Source organism: Octodon degus, unplaced genomic scaffold (assembly GCF_000260255.1).
Source record: "Octodon degus isolate 3935 unplaced genomic scaffold, OctDeg1.0 scaffold00040, whole genome shotgun sequence".
Classification (NCBI taxonomy): Eukaryota; Metazoa; Chordata; class Mammalia; order Rodentia; family Octodontidae; genus Octodon; species Octodon degus.
This window is the reverse complement of record NW_004524616.1, coordinates 959,113-979,477: the sequence shown is the minus strand read 5'-3', so window position 1 is coordinate 979,477 and position 20,365 is coordinate 959,113. Positions and strand designations below refer to the sequence as shown.

General features: G+C 40.5%; 1 protein-coding gene across 1 annotated transcript in view; it reads left to right on the top strand.

Annotated features, from left to right (window-relative positions):
* Prelid2 (PRELI domain containing 2) overlaps nt 1-20,365 on the top strand; it is a 108,640-nt gene that overhangs the window by 19,328 nt on the left and 68,947 nt on the right. The window contains exons 3-4 of the mRNA XM_004631232.2: nt 1,127-1,200; nt 2,699-2,859. Coding sequence (XP_004631289.1) covers nt 1,127-1,200; nt 2,699-2,859 — 235 coding nt within the window. The remainder of the gene's footprint in view (nt 1-1,126; nt 1,201-2,698; nt 2,860-20,365) is intronic.

Below are 20,365 nucleotides of genomic sequence, written 5' to 3'. Positions count from 1 at the left end.
GAAGAACACACCAGAAATTTGTCATTGCCACCTCTACAAAGATTGATATCAGCAAAGTGAAAATCCCCAAACACCTCACTGATGCTTACTTCAAGAAGAAGCTGCGGAAACCCAGACACTAGGAGGGCGAGATCTTCCACACTGAGAAAGAGAGATACCAGATTTCAGAGCAGTGCAGGGTAGATCAGAATGCAGTGGACTCACAGATTTTAGCAAAAATCAAAGCTGTTCCTCAGCTCCAGGGCTACCTGAGATCCATTTTTGCTCTGACACATGGAATTTATCCTCATTCATTAGTGTTCTAAATTTCTTACTAAAACCCTAATTAAATAACTGATACATTAAAAAACAAAAAAGCAAAAAAACTTCTCAAACTGACATAATGAACTACATCCTGGAACTAAGGTTATAATCTCTACATCCAAGATGTGGAACTTCTCAAGTAGACACAGTGTGTCAACTATTATATTCACTAGTATCGTTCTGGAAACTACTGTTCAAAACAGGTTCTGGTCATAGAGTTTTCTCATAGAGACAAGAATATGGCTAGTATAATTAATTATACATTTAAGCTTTATAGCCAGAAATTTGTGCTTCCAAGGGTAGTGCAGAAGGGGCAGAATCTGGGGCTGGGGAGATGGCTCAGTAGCATAAGCATTTCCCTGGCGAGCGCAAGGGCCTGAGTTCAATCCCCGGTTCTGCAAAAAAAAAAAAAAAAAGAAAAAGAAAAAAAAAAAAAAGATGACAGAATCATATTCTTTTTATACTGCTAACATATTCTCTGTTGGATCAGAAGGAGTGGCCAGTGCACTGACCATTGTCACTGGATCATTGGCATTGGCAGTCCAGAGGAAGGGACAGTCTGTGGCTTATTTAGTTTTTAAAATCCTGACTACTCCATGGCATTGTGCATTGTGGTTTATCCTAATTCCTTGATCACAGATGGGGAGTACCTGTAATGTGGCTCAGAAAATTGGTCAAGGAAAGTGAATTTTGGGTCAGTATTTCCTCTAGAAATTCTACTCAGCCATGTAGAAAATTGAGATAGACTTTTAAAGCTTTGTTGATGTTAAGACTAGAGTGCATCTTCTTAATTAATGTTTTAAGTAAAACTTTCTTTTCCTAGATGAAACCACAGGAATCATCTATAGAAAGAGGATTGCAATCTGTCGGAATGTGATTCCAGAAATTTTAAGGAAGGTAAATTCATTTCAAAATGTAATTACAGTGGGGTGCTATTGCATAATTTTTAATCAGGAATAGAGAGCAGTTTTAGGTGTAAAAGAACACTGGGACGTCCTGTTTCTCCCACTTCACAGCTAGCTGTTCAGGTGAAGAAAGCATTTTCATATCCAACCCACTTTTGGCACACTAGAGATAATTTGTCTCTGTCTCTCTGTTTCTTCTGTTGAGGGTTCTTAATGGGTATAGAGATATTCTATGACAACTTTAAAGATACTTTCAGCATTCTGCATGAAGTGGCTATATATTTTAAATCTTTCTATGGTTAGAAATGACTCTCAGGTAAAAGTGTTTAGAAGTTGGCAGATTGTAACTATTTAGTCTGATTTCGAAGTAAGGAAAACTTTCAATTTCTAATTCACTGTTAGAAATTTCTGGGAGTAAAATGTTCCTAGTGCTGTGTGTAAGCCTTTTTGCGTAGCGTTTCTGTAAAGAAATATTATTGATGAAATCTTCATAATAGAAAATTGTTTTCTCTCTTTGAAACTTTAAGCATTCTGGTGATTATTTTTTTGAGAGAGGTGAGTGGAAATTTTTAATTGTATTGCTTAAACCATAGCAAAACTTCGATAAGAATCTTTTAAAAATTGTTAGGGAGCACACATTTTTGAAAATGCGTTAGATGGCTGCTTTAACCCGGAAGAGATTCTGGTTGTGATGTAGAATTCAGCTTGGCTCCTGCTGATTAGCTTGCAAATTAAATTGCTGTACTGCATGTGGGAAAAATGGCAGCTTTCATCACTTCCTTATCATGGATTAAAAGACTCTGTCATCTTCTTAGGGGAAAAAAAGCTAATATGACAATGAAAATGAGCTTTCTTTTATTTTACAGATGGTAAATGTGTTGCACTGTAGCAGCGAATTATTACTGCCTTTTTCCACAGAGCACATACTCTGCCTTTGCCCTACATATGCACTTTGAATCTATTATTTAAAAAGGCATTCAACTTTGTCTTGTATCTCAGTTCTTAAATAATTTAAGAATACTTCTGACTTGTACAATGTTGCCTTTGTAGTTTTCCATGTCTTCTCCACCTAAGAAAGCATACATTTCTAGGTACTGGGCAGAGTTTAAAAAAAAAAAAAAATTTACACTATATTGTCCTGCATGGGAGCCTATAAGTAGGCCCAATCAGAATTCATCAATTTAAGAAGGCCATATCTAGCTTTAGAGGAGACATGAAGGAGGCTGATAATTTGCTTGGTGTTTAGCAGTTATGGAAATCAGGCCAGGGACTCTACAGCCTATATAAATCCTGGGCCATTTGCATGTCCTCGCCAGCACTCAGTAAGGTCACAGCGTGTTTGATTATCAAGAGTTATGGCCATGGGTGAGCCATCATCCATATAGCAGGATCTCTTGTCCTCTTTACTCCCAAGACCAAAAGTAGGTCTAGAAGCAGTCCCTGTGCAGTTTTTCTTAAACTGAGAAAGCCATCCTCCCTCTGTTGGACAGGTGGGCATGTTAAAGGTACCTAGTATCCAGTTAGAAGAAGAATCCTGGCTCAATCCTCAGGAAAGAAACATGGCTATACGGAGTCACTGCCTTACATGGACACAGTATGCATCTATGAGGGAAGAGTCTGTCTTCAGGGAAAGTGTGGAAAATCCCAATTGGTAAGATCACTTTTGTGCATGTCGTGTGTGTGTGTGTATTTTGGGTGCAGGATGTACGTATGAAAACACATATGAGAAAGCTGTGATTTTGCACTCAGGACCTCTTGTCTACAACTCACACAAGTTCCATATTATTAATTTTTAATTACAGAAAAAAAATATTTTCCTTTGGAGGGAAAAATGACGGAGCTCAATTCTTGTATGACCACCTCTCCTAATTCTGGTGTCTTCACACTAGGAGAATGAATAGTACCAGTTCGAACAACCTTACAAGTCTTTCAACAAATACCTTAGTTATTTGCGTATGTTGTTATCCAGGCTGTGTACTATGGCTTTTATATTTTTTACACAATTTTATGTTATATAAATCATTGGGCCACCCCCCTCGTTGTCTCTCTCTTTTACTTAAAGATGGATAAAATATTTGAGTAGACATTTCTCAGAAGAAAATACATAGATAGCTAAAATTCACATAGAAAGCGTTCAATACCATTAATCGTTAAGGAAATGTGAGTAAAATCCAAAGGGAAATACATTTCATACTTGTTAAGATGGCTATAACTAGAAACATAGTAACACATGTTGGTGTCCATGTGGAGAAATTGGAACCCTGTATGTTACTGGTGGAAATGTAAAATCTTGGAGGCATTGTGAAACACGGTTTGTCAGTGCATCAAAAGTTAAACAGAGAGTTATCAAGGGCTTCACAGGTATGCTCCTTGGCACATACCTAAGAGACATGAAAACATGCTCACACAAAAAGTTGTATAGAAATTCTTATTGCAACTTTACTTATAGCATCCAGAATATGGAAGCCAGTCAGATGTCTAACAGCTAGCAGATGTGGTCTATTCATTACATGGAATATTCTGCAGTCATAGAAAGGAATAGAGCTTGGAATTATGTTACAACATGGACAAACCCTAAAACTTAGGCTAAATGATAGAAGGAAGTTACAAAAGACTGCACTTATTTGAAACATCCAGAATCAGCAAATATATATGGAGATAAAAAAGATTAGTGGTTGCTATGGCCTGGGGGAGAGGAGAGTGGAGGTTGGCTCTTGATGAGTATGAAGGTTTTTTTTTTTTTTTTTAGGGGATTGATGAAGATGTCTTGAAATTAGTGTTGATAGTTGCATGACTTTGAATCTACTAAATCCCACTGAACTATACACTATAAGGGTGAAGTTTATGGTATGTGAATTGTATCTCAGTTTTTAAAAGATATATAGTTGGATAGTTGGTTCTCATTACATAGTGTCTTAGATTATGTTACAATGATGATGATAATATATAGGCTGGGTGGGAAGGTGGGGGAGGGGAGGGGAAGGGAAAGTGAGAATTAAGCTGTGTGCTGGGATATAATGACCACAATGAATGTAGACTCTATATGCCATAAGTATGAGCTGAGAGTAATAATAATAGTGAGACTGGGGAAAGGGCGTTCAGAGGAGGGAGTGAGGTCAGAGGAAGGGGATTAAGAGAAGGCAAAGGTAATGGCTGTGCTATGTCCCTCTACCTCTTCCTCATGAGGAACACAGACTTCATGTAGCAAACATGTATTTACAAACAGCAACAAAACACAAAAGTGACACAGGCCATAAATGTTTACAGTAATTATTGATGTGAATTCTGATTTCAGAGGAAAATCTACTATGTTTTCTAATTTTTTTTTTTTTTTTTGTATTTAGTACAGGGTCTACAGGGTCTCACTATATAGATTGGACTCATAGTGATCCGCCTGTGTTCAGCCTCCCAAGAGCTGGGATTACAGGTACACATCACCATTCCCAATCTCAATCCCCATCTCAGTGCACCCTGGGAGTGGGGGCTGCACAGCATGCCAGGGATCGAACCCTAGCTGCTGGGTCTGCCTAAGCAGGCAGCTTTAATCTGCTGAGCTATTTATTATGATTATTTTTTTGGAACCGGGGATTGAACTCAGGCCCTCGCGCTTGCCAGGGAAGCACTTATTCCACTGAGTCATCTCCCTGGCCCCCATCTAATTATTATTTTTTTTTAAATGTATCTATCACATGGATAGAAATAGTAAAGTCCTCAAGTCCAAATAACTAAAACCTCCAAGTCCAAAATCTATTCTTACACCTCAGTAGTTTCAAATAATCCCTGCTTCGCATAACTGTGATCCTGTACCAATAATACTAGCGTGTTCTGGGAGCTACCCGGTAGACGAATGAGGACCCTGTCTTCCTAGCAGCAGAGTAGGTTCACTCTGAGCTGCCCCCTAAGCTTTCATTTCCTGGTTTCCTGTGAGACAGAGCTCCCGGAGGACGAGGTGGTCCAGCTAAGTATAAAGGATGTGGCCAGAGAATCATGTGCTTTTCTCTATATGCAGAAGTAGTAAAAAGATAGACCTTTTCTGATTTTGTGGAAAAAAATCTTTTATTTCATCTTCAATTTAGCATTTTTTTGGGCAGATGTTGGCGAGTCTTAAAAGCTGAGCTGAACCTTTATCTATTATACTAAAATGATAATTAGCCCTGAGCATCCAGAGAAAAGGTCCTTTAGAAACCTTTTTACTTTGTATGCTTTTAAAAAATTAGTTTTAAAAGTCATTCTGATTTTGGGAATAAGTGACATATGCTTGTGGTAAAAATATTAACCAATTCTGGGAAAAAAAAATGTCGTCATCTACAGGTGGTACCTAGTGATATAATTTTCTTGCTCCATTCCTAATTGACATGTAAGTTGTTTCTGAATTCCACAGAGTGTTGTAATGAAAACTTACATGATTCTGTGCTTCTTAACTTAAGATGAGTAAAGTAAGATTTCTCTTTTAAAGGTCATATGCATTTTATATTTTGGCATGTGTGGCCAGATTCCATTATTATTATTGTTTTTTAAAATTATTTTTTACAGGGTCTTACTATGCAGCCTAGACTGGGAGTGATCCTTCTGTTTTCAGCCTCCCCAGTGCTAGGATTACAGATGTGTGCCACCACACCTGGGCTCTGTTGCCAGCTCAGTACTCCCAGGGGTGAGCCCCACATAACACATGGTGCCAGGAATTGATCCCCGGTCCCTGTGCTTGCCAAAACAGGCACTTAGTCCACTGAGCTATCTCGCCAACCCTCAGAGTCCATTATTAAAAGGCTTGACGAGTTACACTTTCTTCTTCTTCTTTGGTCTGTTGTGTTCTAATCCTCTCCAAAACACTTTTATGTCATTGACACAGCAAGCTAATCCCCATCGACACCTTCTCTGTCAAGGGCAAAGCTAGATATGTCAGGGGAAGCATTTGAGGTTTAGGTTAAGTAACTCTTGCCAGATGACACATTTAGCAAATTGCGTGCCAAGGTGTGGATCCAGCTACCATCATTCCACCTGGAACAAGTGGTGAGGAAAGAACATGGAATTGTGTGGAGGAAGGGCTTATCTCAGACTCCAGTGCTTTGGTCCTCGGAGTGGAGAATGGGTTTTGTCTGAACAGAAACTCAGCTTCGGGAGGTTCTGAGCAGGAGAGCATATGCAGAAGGCTGTGATCCAGATTCGGGAGTATTTTCCCTAAGCTCTTGACATGGATGTAGAGTCATTTAGGCAGACATTCTAAATGAATGGACAATTGGGGAGTTGGAATGTGGGACATCCACAAAAGGACGGCGCATTATTACTTTGCTTTTCTTACTTGTGAGGGAGAGTAAGAGTAATGGCCAGTTAGTGCACCTTGAAGGTGAAACACAGACAGCTTGTTTTTCAAAGGAAAACAAAATGAATAAAACAAATACCTATTATGGGTGCTGAGCTTACAATGAGACTTTCAAGCTGTGTGCTGGTTTGCAGGTTGGGTGTGTGACCAGAAGCCAGGTTCTCTGTCCCCATGTGGCCTGTCAGCTCCTTTTCAGAGCTGGGCTTGCAACGCGTTTCCTGTAGACCTGACTAGCCTTGTGGTGAGCATCTTTGTAGAGATCTGATTTCGGCTTTCCACGGTCCTCTTGGCAGTTGTGGCAAGAGCTGCATCATCCCCAGCCTGCCCCACCCCTGCCATATTCTCAGACACATAGATATTTCCAACAGGTTTTCTTTCTTTAGTAGCTGCCTCTGACATTTTCCTCCTGTAGTTATTTTCTTTTCTTTTCTTTTTTTTTTTCTGTATTTTAGGGAAGGGTCTACAGGGTGTTCAGGGTCTCACTACTAGACCGGATTCATAGTGATTCTCCTGTTTACAGCCTCCCAAGTGCTGGGATTACAGGCACACACCACCACACCCAGTCTCAATGGCCTTCTCAGTGCACCCTGGGGATGGGGCCGGCACACTAGGCCCCTGCCCCTGCTTGCAGGCACTTTAATCTGCTGAGTTATTTGGCCGGCCCTTGTAGTTTTTCCAGATTAGATTCATCAGGGCTGCCAGGATAATTAGGGTCAGCATATTTCTTTGCTGTGTTTATTGATTAGTGAGGGAAAGCCGTGAGAAGGAGAACAAGGAGAAAGAGCTGCTCTGCTCTGAGACAAGTTGAGGCAACTTGGATCACCTGCCTGTTCTGGACCAGCAAGAGAGTTCAGAGGAGTGATGACAGTGCCTCGGCATTGATCAGGCAGGGTCTGCCCCTAGAGCTGGGAGTGAGGCCAACTTTCTGTAGTTCTGGTCTGTGTGGGAGACTACATGGGTCTGGAAAAAAAATAGCAAGTGGAAGGGGGCACCACCTCTTTCACTTCTCTTTTCCCTGTGTTGCCCATTGTGTTTGTTTTGCTTTGGAAGTACAGAAACTCATAACTGCGAATGATTACTGGGGTACCTTGGCACCACTGGTGAGGCCTAGAAAGCAGGAAGACTCGCATGAATGTCTTTGTGCAAAATGCGTCTTGTCCCTCTCCTAGCGTTGCCAAAGTTCTAACAGCTTCAGTGCTGCTGTAAAGTTAAAGCACAGATTCTCATCTGAGATGCAAAGAAAACACTTAGCTGTGAGCCTTTGTAAAGATAAAAAAAGAAAATTAAATACCACTGATGTACAGTGGTGCATGATAAACATTCCCATTACAAAAGGGAAGAATTGGTGGGTGGAAAAGAATGGGACCAAAGCAAAACTGAAGCCTAGCTGGGTGAGCATTAAAGCCTTTAACTCCATGTCCAGCACCCAGAGCAAGCTGTGGTAAGATCTGAACTCCAAATGGCTTGGGCAGCCCCACCTCTATGGCTTTACCAATAGTTGTAGCCCTCATGGCTTCAGTCTTGGGCTGACTCTACTCACTTCTTCTTTCCTTAGGTGTTCTACCTGCCTGGCTTCTCCAGCTTTTCTGGGGTCTCTTCTGTGCTTTCTCTCACAGCTCACTCATTGTCTTCTCAAGAGCATACTATCTGTCTTCTCAGGCCTTTTTCTCAAATCTGTATAGAAACTTTTTGATCCCACAACTCTTACATTCTGCATGCCTATAAAATCAGGACTATATGGATGTCCTGAGGGCTGCTGTCAGGTCAAATAGTAGCCAGCCCCCTTGCATCATGGCTGCTGAGGCCTCTTAGTACCTGAAGGCTGAGCATGTGGGGCCAAATCCTGGTGAACCAATTACCTAGGCAGAATTTCTAGAGCATGCCCGGGGCTCTCCTCAAAGCCACATTTTTAATCTGTTGGATCCTGACAAGTCATGTTTTTATTGACCTTTATAATATTACTTGGTGGGCCAGTGAGATAGCTCAGCAGACTAAGCACCTGCTTAAGCAAGTGTAGGGACCGGGTTTCGATCCCCAGCACCACATGCCATACTGACCCCGCCCCCAGGCGTGCTGCCCCAGCCACCACGACTGGGCGTGGTGGTGCACGCCTATAATCCAAGTGCTGGGGACGCTGAAAATAGGAGGGTCACTATGAGTCTGAACGGCACAGTGAGATCCTGTACCAAATACATAAAATTACTTGGCTTCATTTTAGTACTAATTTTTTCAGCAACTGAGCTCTACTCTGGCTTTGCTTTTGTTTCCTTTTTGGTGAAACTGAAAACTAATAGTGGAGTTTTGCTCCTGATTTTCAGTGTAAACCTGGATAAAAGCCCTCAAATACCACACTGCAATCCTTAAGTTGGGCTGTTGATTACTTAGTCTTTCACTCTGATGTCAGTCTCCTGCAAAGTCTCAGAACATGAGCAAAATGTAGGTACATTGTCTGCCAGATAATTAATTACACGTGCTCTGGAGTCCAGTTGACAATGGTGTCCTTGTTTCCAATTGAAAGTTCCTGAACCTAGTCTTTACTGCCTGCCTGTTTTTCAGCGTTGTGGTCTTCTGAGCTCCAACTAGAATTTCCCAGCAATCCTGGCTTACAGTATTCTAGTGCTGCTTCTCCAGTTAGCATCACCAAGCTCTTCTTGCAAGCCAGTTCCAAAGGCTTCTGAATTACATGGTCAGTGTTGCATCCAGTGCAGCTCTTGAAATTCCCGGGGTGAGGATGGTGGAGGATGAAGAAATGAAGACAGTAGTCAGAAAAGCTGAGGTCGGGTAAAGCCCTCTCTTCTGAAGGGAGAAAACTGCCCAGTGACTGTAGTGCATTTATTTATATAGTCAACAAGAAGTAGATAATAAGTAAAACTCCTTTAGGGAGAAAGGACCTGCCTAATAACATTTCCTTGGGCGCTCCATATTCTCGGGCTGGCCTTACTTTAGCTCTGCATGTGTGATTGGTTTCCAATTCAGCCGCTCCCCACAGGTCAGGTAGGGTCACAGCAATGACCCCTCTTCTCTGGTACCAAATTCCTGTTACTTTCTTGTGACTTGAACATAATACTTGACATCCACACTTTTAGGGAGGAGAGGTTTATGTTGTTTTTTCATGTTTTAGAGGCTTCAGTCCGTGCATGATTGGTGGCTTGGTGGAAGGGCCTGGGCTGAGGGAGCTGCTCATGTCATGGTGGACTGGAAGCAGAGCCGGAAGGGAGGAAGCAGCCAGGGTGAGCACATCTCCCAGGACTCATCTCTTCAGATCAGACCCCACTTCCTAGCAGCAGATCAGCTGTCAACCCTCATAGTCCAGTCACCTTTCAGAAGCCTGCCTCCAGCACCTGAGGCTCTTGGGGACCGTCTAACTATAAATCATGATGATGGCCCATGCCTTCATCTTTCTCTGTCAGAGAGCTTCTATGCCTCTGATGGTTTCTGAGCTTGGATTTGGGATTAAACATGCTCGGCCTAGAGGAGAGTGTATTAACAATACTGAGCAAATGTGTACATTCAATTTTTTATAAATATATCAATGAAATTCCTCCTGGAATAGAATAAAATAAACATAAAATTTCACATCAGACTTTATAGATTAAATTCATTGGGTGGATAACTATTTGTAGTTTAATGAATATTTATTTATTTGGTACAGGGTCTCACTACGCAGGTGGTAGTGATCCTCCTCAGCCTCCCTAGTGCTGGCGTTACAGGTGTACCACACCATACCTGATCTCAACGGCCAGCACCATGTGTCCAGGTTTTGGGGCTGGCATAGCATATGGTACTGGGAATCGATACTGGATCCTTGCACTTGCCAGGCAGGAGCTTAGACCACCAAACTCTCCCCCCAGCCCTTCATTATGTTACTAATATGAATACTTTTCATTGTAACAAAAAGTTACATTATTTTTTGAAGTTTTTGTATTTCTAGATTAAAACATCCTAAGTGACAAGCAGTTACCTAAAAAAAATTACAAATAGTGTAATTTGCATATTTCCAGAGCTAATTATTAGACATTTTAATTTTTATATTCATCTTTTTCTCTCTGGAGTGTGGAGTATGTTTTTGTAGAAGCAAACTTGACTTTTGGGTGATTCTGTGTATCTTTAAGACTGGAAGTGGCCTCTTTGATTGATTTCCAAACTTGCTTTTGCTTAAGCATTAAAAACCTTTGGCTTTGCTTATTTTCCTTAGGCATTATTATTAAGCCTCAATCTTGGTGCTAAAGGGCTTGAGGGTGTTGTTATCTAATAGTCTGAATAAATACTACTGTATTGGTCCCAAAACATGGCTCCCTGTGCTCATATTGACCTTGCTTTTCAGTACACCAGTGGGTGATCAAGCAATTAACAGAATGCATGGCTAATTATGGCAAACCTAGCAACAAGGCCATCTCGGTACGAATATGACATCTGGGCCCGAGCCTCACATTTGCTCAGTAAGACTGCCCTCCAGAAGATACTCGTTTGCTGTTTGGAGTTTGTGCTCACATAATCAAGATCTTCTCTTATTTCCCTTCCTTTATTTACTGTCATATGGTGGATGTGCTCCGAGGTCATAGTTCCGATTGTCTGACCAGGACCTGGCCAGAGAGTGGCTCACAGAGGATGCTCTGTGGCCATTTGTCAGAAGAATGATGGATGCTCATGGCAATACAGATGGTGCTTCTTTTTCACTAAATAGAAATGAAGTGAAGGCAGGGGAAAGGAATGAGATTGGAAAGAGGACAAGTGCAGATTGGGAAGCTCTGATAGGATTTGGTAGGACAGGCCACACAGAAGGAATCTTGAACTAATTCTATAGGGATCATTCTTCTGATTTCTCCTTAGTCACCTGTCTGCTCCCTGACTCTGGAAAATGTTGGCCTGTGCTCCCTCACAAAGTCGTGTGAGAGTTTAATATGATAATAAATGGGAATGTTCTACACTCAAGCACTCAATACATGTCAATTATTAGATCTAATGGTGAATAAATGTTATTTTCAAAATGGGGTGGCTCTTTAAAGGCACTACATTTAAAAACTGGAGCGAACCACTTTGTTGAAAAGGTAGGTGAAATTGAGCTGGAAACAGTATTTTTTTTAGCTAAGAGAGTAGTCTATGGTATTTGTAAATAAGAACTTCTAAAATGTATTAGTGGCTGCCTATTGATTTTGTTTTAATCCTCCTTTGTCCTTTGGTTTTGAGTTGTTTATTGGTCCAAGGTTCAAGAGGAAAATTGTGATGATTCTAGTTTTGTAGTTAGAGCTGGCACCAGATGAATCTGCTGAGTAGCTAGGTTTGGAAGCCTCTGATTACGAATAAGTGTCCTGTGGTCCTAGTGATAAGCAGTCCTACAACTGGCACCCATTTTAGAGCTCCATTTTTTTTTTTTTTTCTTCAAAATTCTTGTTAATCTTATAGAGCATGACCAGTTGATAATCTGACTCTCTGGCACACAGTGAACATTTCACATTAGAAACAGCCTGTTGAAAAGTTTAGTAAAATTTAGATGAGGGCTGTCTTGACTGTATGTGAAGAACGATTGGTAGAAAAAAGGGAGGAGGAAGGGAGACTCTTAAGGCAGGCTGATTCCTGTAAGAATTGTGTGGTTTTATGGAGCAGACATTCTAGTTAAGTTTTTTTTTTGTTTAGCTTTTGTATCTATAATAAAAAAATCAAGCAATAATGAGTATGGTATTTTATCAAGCAGACATTGACATAATGCAGAACAACCTGAAGATCTTAAGACAATAGGGAGGAAGCTGATGACAGTCTACCTTCTGCCAGGATCTCCTTTGTCAGGCTGTACTTTGTCCCTTGGGGTCTGGAGCATCCCCAGGGATAATGATAGGAGTTGATGAAGAATACAGCTGACAAGTGGAGCTGTTGGCCAGATTTCCTTTTGTGGCTGTATTTTGAAATGTTTTAGGTGCTGGCGGTAGAAGCTCCTCCACTTTCTGGGCAGCTGACTTCAAGAGAGCTGTGGCATTGAAAGGAGCTTAGCTGGTGATTCCTGCTTGTCCTGTTTAATTCTCTGGAACAGCTCCTTCATGGAGATAGGAGAACTGTCCTGCCTGCAGATAGCTCTAGTTGTGATGAATGTCACTCTAAGAATTCCTCATTAAATATTTCAAAATAACTTTTCCCATTTGTTTGCAAATATTTATTATGTGTTCATATAAATATATTCATGCTGCTTTCAGTTTTGTGTCCTTCCTTGCTATTGTCCCCAGAAGAAGCTATTATTCTGACCTTCAACCATGTAGATTAATTTTGTCTAGTGTTTTCTTCAAATGGCGTGACCTGTGTGGGAGCTTTTTGTTTGCTCAACACTGTGCTGGGGGCGCATCTTGGATGTATTGGTAGTTTGTTGTTTCTGTGTTACTGTGCAGCATGCCATTGTGTAGGAATATTGGAGTTGTTGAGATTTACTCATTCTTCAGAAAAATCACCCAAACACACAAACACAGAATAGCACTCTACCCAGTAGACTGACTTTTACATTGACTTTACACTATATTTGAAACAGTCTTCCCCGTTACTAATATTTCCTTTTAGGTAATCTTTTTCATGGCCCTCTAGGTATATTCACTATATAAAATGATGCCAGCTTATTTTAGCAAATGGTCACTTTTTTGGCATTTGCATTGTTTCCAGTTAGTTGTCCCTATGAATAAAGGTGGGAAGAATCTGTTATAAACTAGTATAAGCCATCATCTAGGATGATATGCTTAGGACAAACATGTAGATTCCATAGGTTCAAGGACTGTGCTTGAGGCTTGAGATAGGTATTGCTAAACTGAGGCGCATACTTCTAAGTATCCCATTGATGAGTTCACAGCTCTGCCATTGGCGATGGGGCTCGTCGGAAGAAGTAGATCTCCAAGGGTGTGACCTGGAAAGGCACATTCTTGTCCCTGGTCCTGTCTTCTCTCTGGTTCTCCTTGCTCTGTCTGCTTCCTGGCTGCCATGAGGTGAGCAGTTTTCCTTTGCTACATCATCTGCTATGTTCCTGCATTGAAGCAGACAACTGTGAGTTGAAATTTCTGAAACGGTGACCCGTAAATAAATCCTTCCTCCTTTAAAAGATGTATGCAGATATTTTGTCCCAGCCACAAAAAGCTAACACAGATGTGGATGCAGGTGGTTTAATTTTAAGAGCCACAACTTTAATCCCCGTCCTTTTACTACAATGTATGTATGTATATATGTATAATGTGTGGCATCTATGGAAATAGGTAGAGCATGCTTAATAATAATATATATATTTTATATTTGTTATAGTTATAATTGTGAGGCATTTATTGAGAGCCCATAAACGACTGTTTCTCTGAGAAGCACAGTTACAAAAATGGATTTAGCCAGACAGCCTCGTGGAGATGGCGTAGTCTGCATGGTGGAACATAAGTATAGACCAGGAACCATGTGGAGACTAAGCCAGCTGTCTGCCCTGAACACCTTATGGAACGGTGGGGCACTCTGCCTTTCTGTGTGGTCGTAGAAGGCTCCCAAGACCATGATTAGAGCTGAGATGTCATTAGAAGAGTATCTTGGAAGGTTTTCTCTTCCCCTCACAGGCATTTTAATTAAATTCCCATCATGAAAACAATTAGGCAAGATTTGCCATACCTAGGCAGTCAGTAATTCTGGGACAACATCTCATTAAGAGCTCTTGCTTTTCCAGGATCTGCTGTTTTGAAGATTCAAAGCTAGTGATTGCCTGCTCTTGGCATTAATTTTTTGATCCATATTTTCCCAAATCCAGAAAGAGAAAATTTCAATCAGCTCAAAATAGGAGATGGTTGTTGTCTTAGTTACTTTTCCCTGACAAGTATTGGGATGTAGCGTTATAAACATCTTCTCTTTTGCTTCTTCCCTTCCTCTTCTTATCCTTGTTCCACTCCACCCTTTCCCTCTTACCCGCATGATTGATTCTCTACAATATGCTAGTAATTACAGTTACATTTAAGGGTGCCATGTACCAAAAATAAATGTAACTACTATAAAAACATTTATTATTACCTATTAACTTTGAAATTCCATATCTTATGGTTGAGATACTTCATTGGTAGTCAGTTTTTCATGTATGTACCTGGAAGCATTATAAGTATTTTTGTAACAGAATTGTTGAGAGTAGCCTTAAGTGAGGTCCATTCTAAATGTCCTTTTCAGTGGAGAGAGTACATAATTTGGAGTGTTTCACATAGTAGAACACTATGCAGCAATGAAAATGAACAAAAAACAGCTACATGTAACTGTGGAAGTTTCATAAACATAAATCTGACCATGTGGGCTTTATTTTCTGTCCCTCTTAAACAGTATTGACATGATGGCTGTGTGCTTAGGAAGCTGCTTTGGATTGTTGTGGAGTATAGAGATGTCATGCTGGACACAGTGGCCCCCAGAGAGAAGCAGTTACTATGGTCCTGTAGAGGGAAAGTGCTGTGCCAACCCCAGGGAGTCGCAGTAGCCAGGGAGAGAATGGCATGCGTGGACTGAAGGTCATTAGAAGTGGAATGAATAAAGTCTGAGGACTCATTGGATATTTGGGTTGATCATAGAGAGAACCATAAAACATGTTGCTGTGATTCCTAATGTCATGGAGTGGTGGATGGATCTGTCATTAAGATCAGAGGAGGTCGTGGGTTCTGAGGTGATAGGTAATGAACCTGTATGACATCAAGCTATATGAATTTGGGTACTTTTTTAAAACTTCCCTTTACCATAGTTTCTGTATAAAGAGAACAATAATTTTCAAAATGTAACAATATTGAAGATAGTTTATTATCTAGTTTATAAAATATGCTGTTACTACAGCAGTTAGTATGACCTCAGTATATAACATCATAAGAGCATTGCAGTAGTCTTCTTAGGGTTGATAGACATGAAGCAAGGTGTAGGGAAACCCGAATTACCTTTAGATCTCTTGAGTGGAACACCACATGCTTCAAGTGTGGGTGGGAAGAAAGTCTTAGGCCAAAAGGCCTAACAAACTGAGGGTGCATAGTGTGGGGCAAAGAGAATTGAAAGGTGATTTAAGAAGCTTTTGAATGACAAGCAAGCCCAGCATTACCATGGACCTTAAGCTGAAAATGATTCTTATACTTTGGTGGCACAGCCTTTGGAAAGTAATGTTGTATTGATATAAAATGATATACAGGTCTTTAATATTATTTGTCATTTCCACAATAATGTGTACTATAGAAAATTTTTAAACCACTAAAAGGAACATAAGTAAACAGTCCCTAATACCCACAGATTCTGTTTAATATTTCAACTCTGTCTGTTCATCTGTTCATCCCCGTATCCCTCTTATCTTTCCTTTTTATTTCTGTGGAGCTGAAATCAGACTGCATGCTGTTTTGTACCTACTGTGTTTTGTACAAGAGCTTAAGTAGAGTCTGATCCTAGTGAGAAGGATCTAAGTTAGCTATGTGTAGGAAGAAGGAAATGACTGATGTGCTTTGTCAATGAGTTATGGGGAGAGAACGCAACATTTTCTTGTCAGATAGTCTTAAAATATAGTTGGATAAACTTTCATCTTATAGATGGCAAGGGCATGACCCCGTTTAACTACCATGTTATCCTCTGATATGTGGATGGACCTTGAGACTGCTTTTCCGAGGGCTCATTTCTCCCAAAAGTGGCAGAAAGAAATATTGGTAAGAATATGGTGTAAGAGAGAGAATTTTATTAATCCCTCACTTACACTTGCCTCGAGGAGTAAAGAGTTCATTTCTCCCCAGAGTGAGAGATTATTCAACTTTTCATTTTTAAATATTAAAATCACTGTTAAATTCTACTTTGTCTAATCCAGAATAAAGACAGGAAAAGATTACTGTCACTCTGATATAGTTTTACATGAGCAAATCATTTTAAATAGGCTTAAATCTAAGAAGCTGCTTAGACTAAAGGTATTTATGTCAGATTGGATGGGATAACTCTGTGTGTGTGTGTGTGTGTGTGTGCATGCGTGTGTGTGTGTGTGTGTGTGTGTGTGTGTGTGTGTAAGAGAGAGAGAGAGAGACAGTGGGGGGAATGAAAAGGTAGGAAGGAGTGGGAGATTTCTGAAGGCTTGCTTTTATGGTGTGCGTGATCTCATTGTGGAATTTTCTGCTGTTAGAAGTTCCAGCCATAGCGTGCTGGATCCAGTGTTTTCCCTGTATGTCTCCGTGTGTGTGTCAGCACATGTGCTTACATTTGCATGCATCCCCATACGTGCACAAATGCATACAGGGATGTGTGTCCCATCTCCTTCCTACAGGGATGTAGGAAGGAAGAGAAATACTTTCTTTGTGCAGTGTTTTTGATTACTAAGAGGTTAATTCATTTGACTAATATTCATTGAAGTGAGTGTAAGCATTGGGCTTGAAATGGGGAGTAGGGGTTGCTTAAGAACAGGGAGGATGAGCAAGAGTTTTAGGCATTGGTGCCCGTGTAATCATCTGTTGCTTGGTATACACAGGAGACTTGTTTCCTTAAAGGGAGACAGACCATTTGCAATCTGATCCTCACTCATCCTTTCAGTCTCATTTCTTAACACCTCCCACACCTGTTTTTTGCTCTGCACATTCCTGAGAAGGTTATGGGAAGGATTTATCAATATCCATACCTTTAGCTGCTGACCAAATAGCTCAGCGGATTAAAGCCCCTGCAAGCAGGCGCAGGGGTGGGGTTGGGGGTGGGGGTGCGCTGAGACTACGATTGAAACTGGGTGTTGTGGCGTGTGCCTGTAATCCTAGCTCTTGGGAGGCTGTAAACAGGCAAATTACTGAGTCTGATCTAGTAGTGAGACCCTGAACACTCTGTAGACCCTTCCCTAAAACACACATACACACACACACACACACACACACACACACACAAATCCATACCGTGTGGTAGCCATTTCCAGATATTTTATGGCTGTTCAATAATCTCTCTTGTTTGAATGCCCTCTTGCTTGAGTCGTCATTTCTTTTCCTGGTGGAATGCTGTGTTTCTGTGTGCCGATGCTCATTGCCTTGTCTATTTGTATTTTCCATCAGACAGTGGTATCTTGGAGGACAGAGATCATCTTCTTCTGTGTGGCCTCCAGCACTCAGTGTAGTGCTTAGCACAGAGTAGCCCTGCAGTCAGCATGTTGCAGATGACGGAAGGAAGCAAAGTTAAATGTAATCCAAGTGGCTAGTGGTGATGATTCCGTGAGGCTTTTGTGGCTCTGGGAAAGTTAATGTCTTTTTCATTTGTAAAGGGTAGTTTCACTGGATTCTTGGTTTGTAATTTTTTCCTTTTAGCATGTTGAGTGTAACAACCCACTGAAAACTTTACAGAAGCTCCCTCGTATATGGTGAGCTGCTTTTCTTTCGCTACTTCCGTAATCTCTGTTACCTGTAACAATTTGATTATAGTGTTTTGGTGTGGAGCTTTTTGGATATATCATCCCTGGAATTTGTTGGGCTTTTTTTTTTTTTAATTTAATTTTGAAGGGTAAAATCAAAAGCAAAAACAAATATCAGAAACAAAGACAGAAACAGGGTAGCATACAATACATATGTTACAGATTTTCAAAACAAGAATAGCTAATGATTTATTTAAATTACTCTGAATTTAGTAAGAAAAGAGTACTACTATATTATAGGAAGGTTATTTATTTTTTTCCCATAATTTTATTGATAAACAAATAGCAATGAGACAGTTGCAAATCAAATCGGTAGGACAGTTTCAATAATTAACACACTGCATACATTCTTCGTAGTGGTTAATTGCTGTAGAAGATGCGGACTTGATATCATATTTACAAACACCACTAGAACAAATCATTCTATTCATTAAGAGACTCTAACTATATATCTATCCAAAGCACTTTGAATACACAGATACAATCGTCTGTATACTCTTTTTTTGTTAAGTTCTGTTATTTGAATATTATACGTGTGTAAACTCAGCAAAATATTCTAAAAGAGTCCAGTAGCCCATAATAGTATGGGGTCTTCTGCTTGACTGGCAATGTTTTTTGGGCTTTTAAAGTTGTATGCTCATTTTCTTTTTGAAATTTAGGAAATTTGGGCCCTTATTTCTTTTGGTATAGGCTTTCAGTCCCACGCTCGTTGATTTCTCCTTCTCACCCCATAATGTATACATTTATCCACTGCCATTAGATGTATATACAGTGGGCCATACATTGCTGATATTTCCTAAATCCCTAGGTTCTTGTCACTTTTCTTCATTCTTTTTTCCTTTTGCTCCTCTGACTCAATAATTTCAAATGACCTGTCTTTAAGCTGGCTGATTTCTTTTTTCTGCTTCCTCAAGTCTGCTGGTGAGACCCTTAGAGAGCTTTTCAGTTCTTGAATTCCTTACCTCTTGAATTTTTCTTTAAATCTTTCTCTTTGTTGGTATTCTAATTTTGTTCATGTGTCATTTTCCTAATTAGATTTAACTGCTTATTTGTATTGTCTTTTAGTGCAATGAGCATTCCTTAAAGTGATTACTCAAATTATTTGTGAGCAAATTCTTAGCTCTCTGTTCCTTTAGGATCAGTTTCTAGACTCTAGAATCTAGAGCCTGTCTGGTTCATTGATTAGGTCCTGTTTCCTTGCTTCCCTGTATACTTTATGATATTTTGTTGAGATTTGCTCATATCAGAAAATAGCCACATCTCCCAGATGTCCTAGATTGACTTTGTACAAGAGAGTCTAGGGTCTGCCTCTACCTTTTGAAAGAATGAATTTTTTCTGGATTTGTGTATATAATTTCCCAGCTACAGCGACCTGCCCCTATTACCAAGAGCCCACAATTGCTGCTCCGTTGGGATCTGTCTGTGGTACTGCAGCCTTTAAAGTGCTATCACAGGTGGCCATGTTTGTTTTTGTTTTCCATGGCCACCCGGCATCCAAAGTGTGCTACTGTTCCTGCCAGTCCCTGACTGATCGCTTTGGGTGTTGGACACATGTCTGGCTCTTCCCTTTTCCTCTAGAGGCAGAAACCAAGGGTTGGCAGCTTTATCCTGATTGTGCTTATGCTGGGTGGGAGGGGGCTGTTGGATGAGTGCGGTCAACTTTCTTGTCTGCATTAGTGTGGCTCTTGGCTTTACACTCAGGTGGTGTGCAGCTACCTCTTGAGTAGTCTCTGGAATTCTCACAGAATCAATTTCATTCATATATTATCATTCAATCAGTGTCTCTAGGGAGAATAAGGGCTTGGGGTTTCCTACAGAGCCATCATGTCATTCTCGCATTTAGCCCATAATTCTTTTATGAGATTGTATTGGTAGAACTTTGATAATTAAAATCAGTAGAGATGGCAGCAGATCTGTTCTCTTTCCCCTGGCCCCTCCAGTTGAAGGTTAAAGAAGGCCTTCTAGACTTTTGGCTTTGTACTCTGACTTTTTCTGTCTCTCTTTAGTACCTGTGGCTAACTTTTAGTAAGAGCTTATATTTGTCAGTCACTCTTCAGATCCTTGTGATATATACTAGTTCTCTCGAGATTTTTTTTGTGGAGGGGTACATGGAATCGAACTTAGGACCTTGCTCTTACCAGGCAGATGCTTATGACCCTGAGCTATATCCCCAACCCTAGTTTTCTTGTCTAATGGCTGTACAACAAAGGTACTATAATTGTGCTCATTTCACCTGTGAGAAAACTGAGTTACACTCAGTAGTGTCCCAGATTTTCTGGTGAAGATTATGGGGCCAAAGAGGAAGGTGATCGATGATGTAGAGTGTGCCTAAGGAGAGTCACATGGAGAGAAAACACTCTCTCAGGATTTCATAGAGAGCACATTGGCCATGCAATGGCCGTGACTCATCCGCATGGCTGACACTGAGAAAGGACCTACAATCTGAGGTGTAGGATCTCAGGATAAATCCTGAGC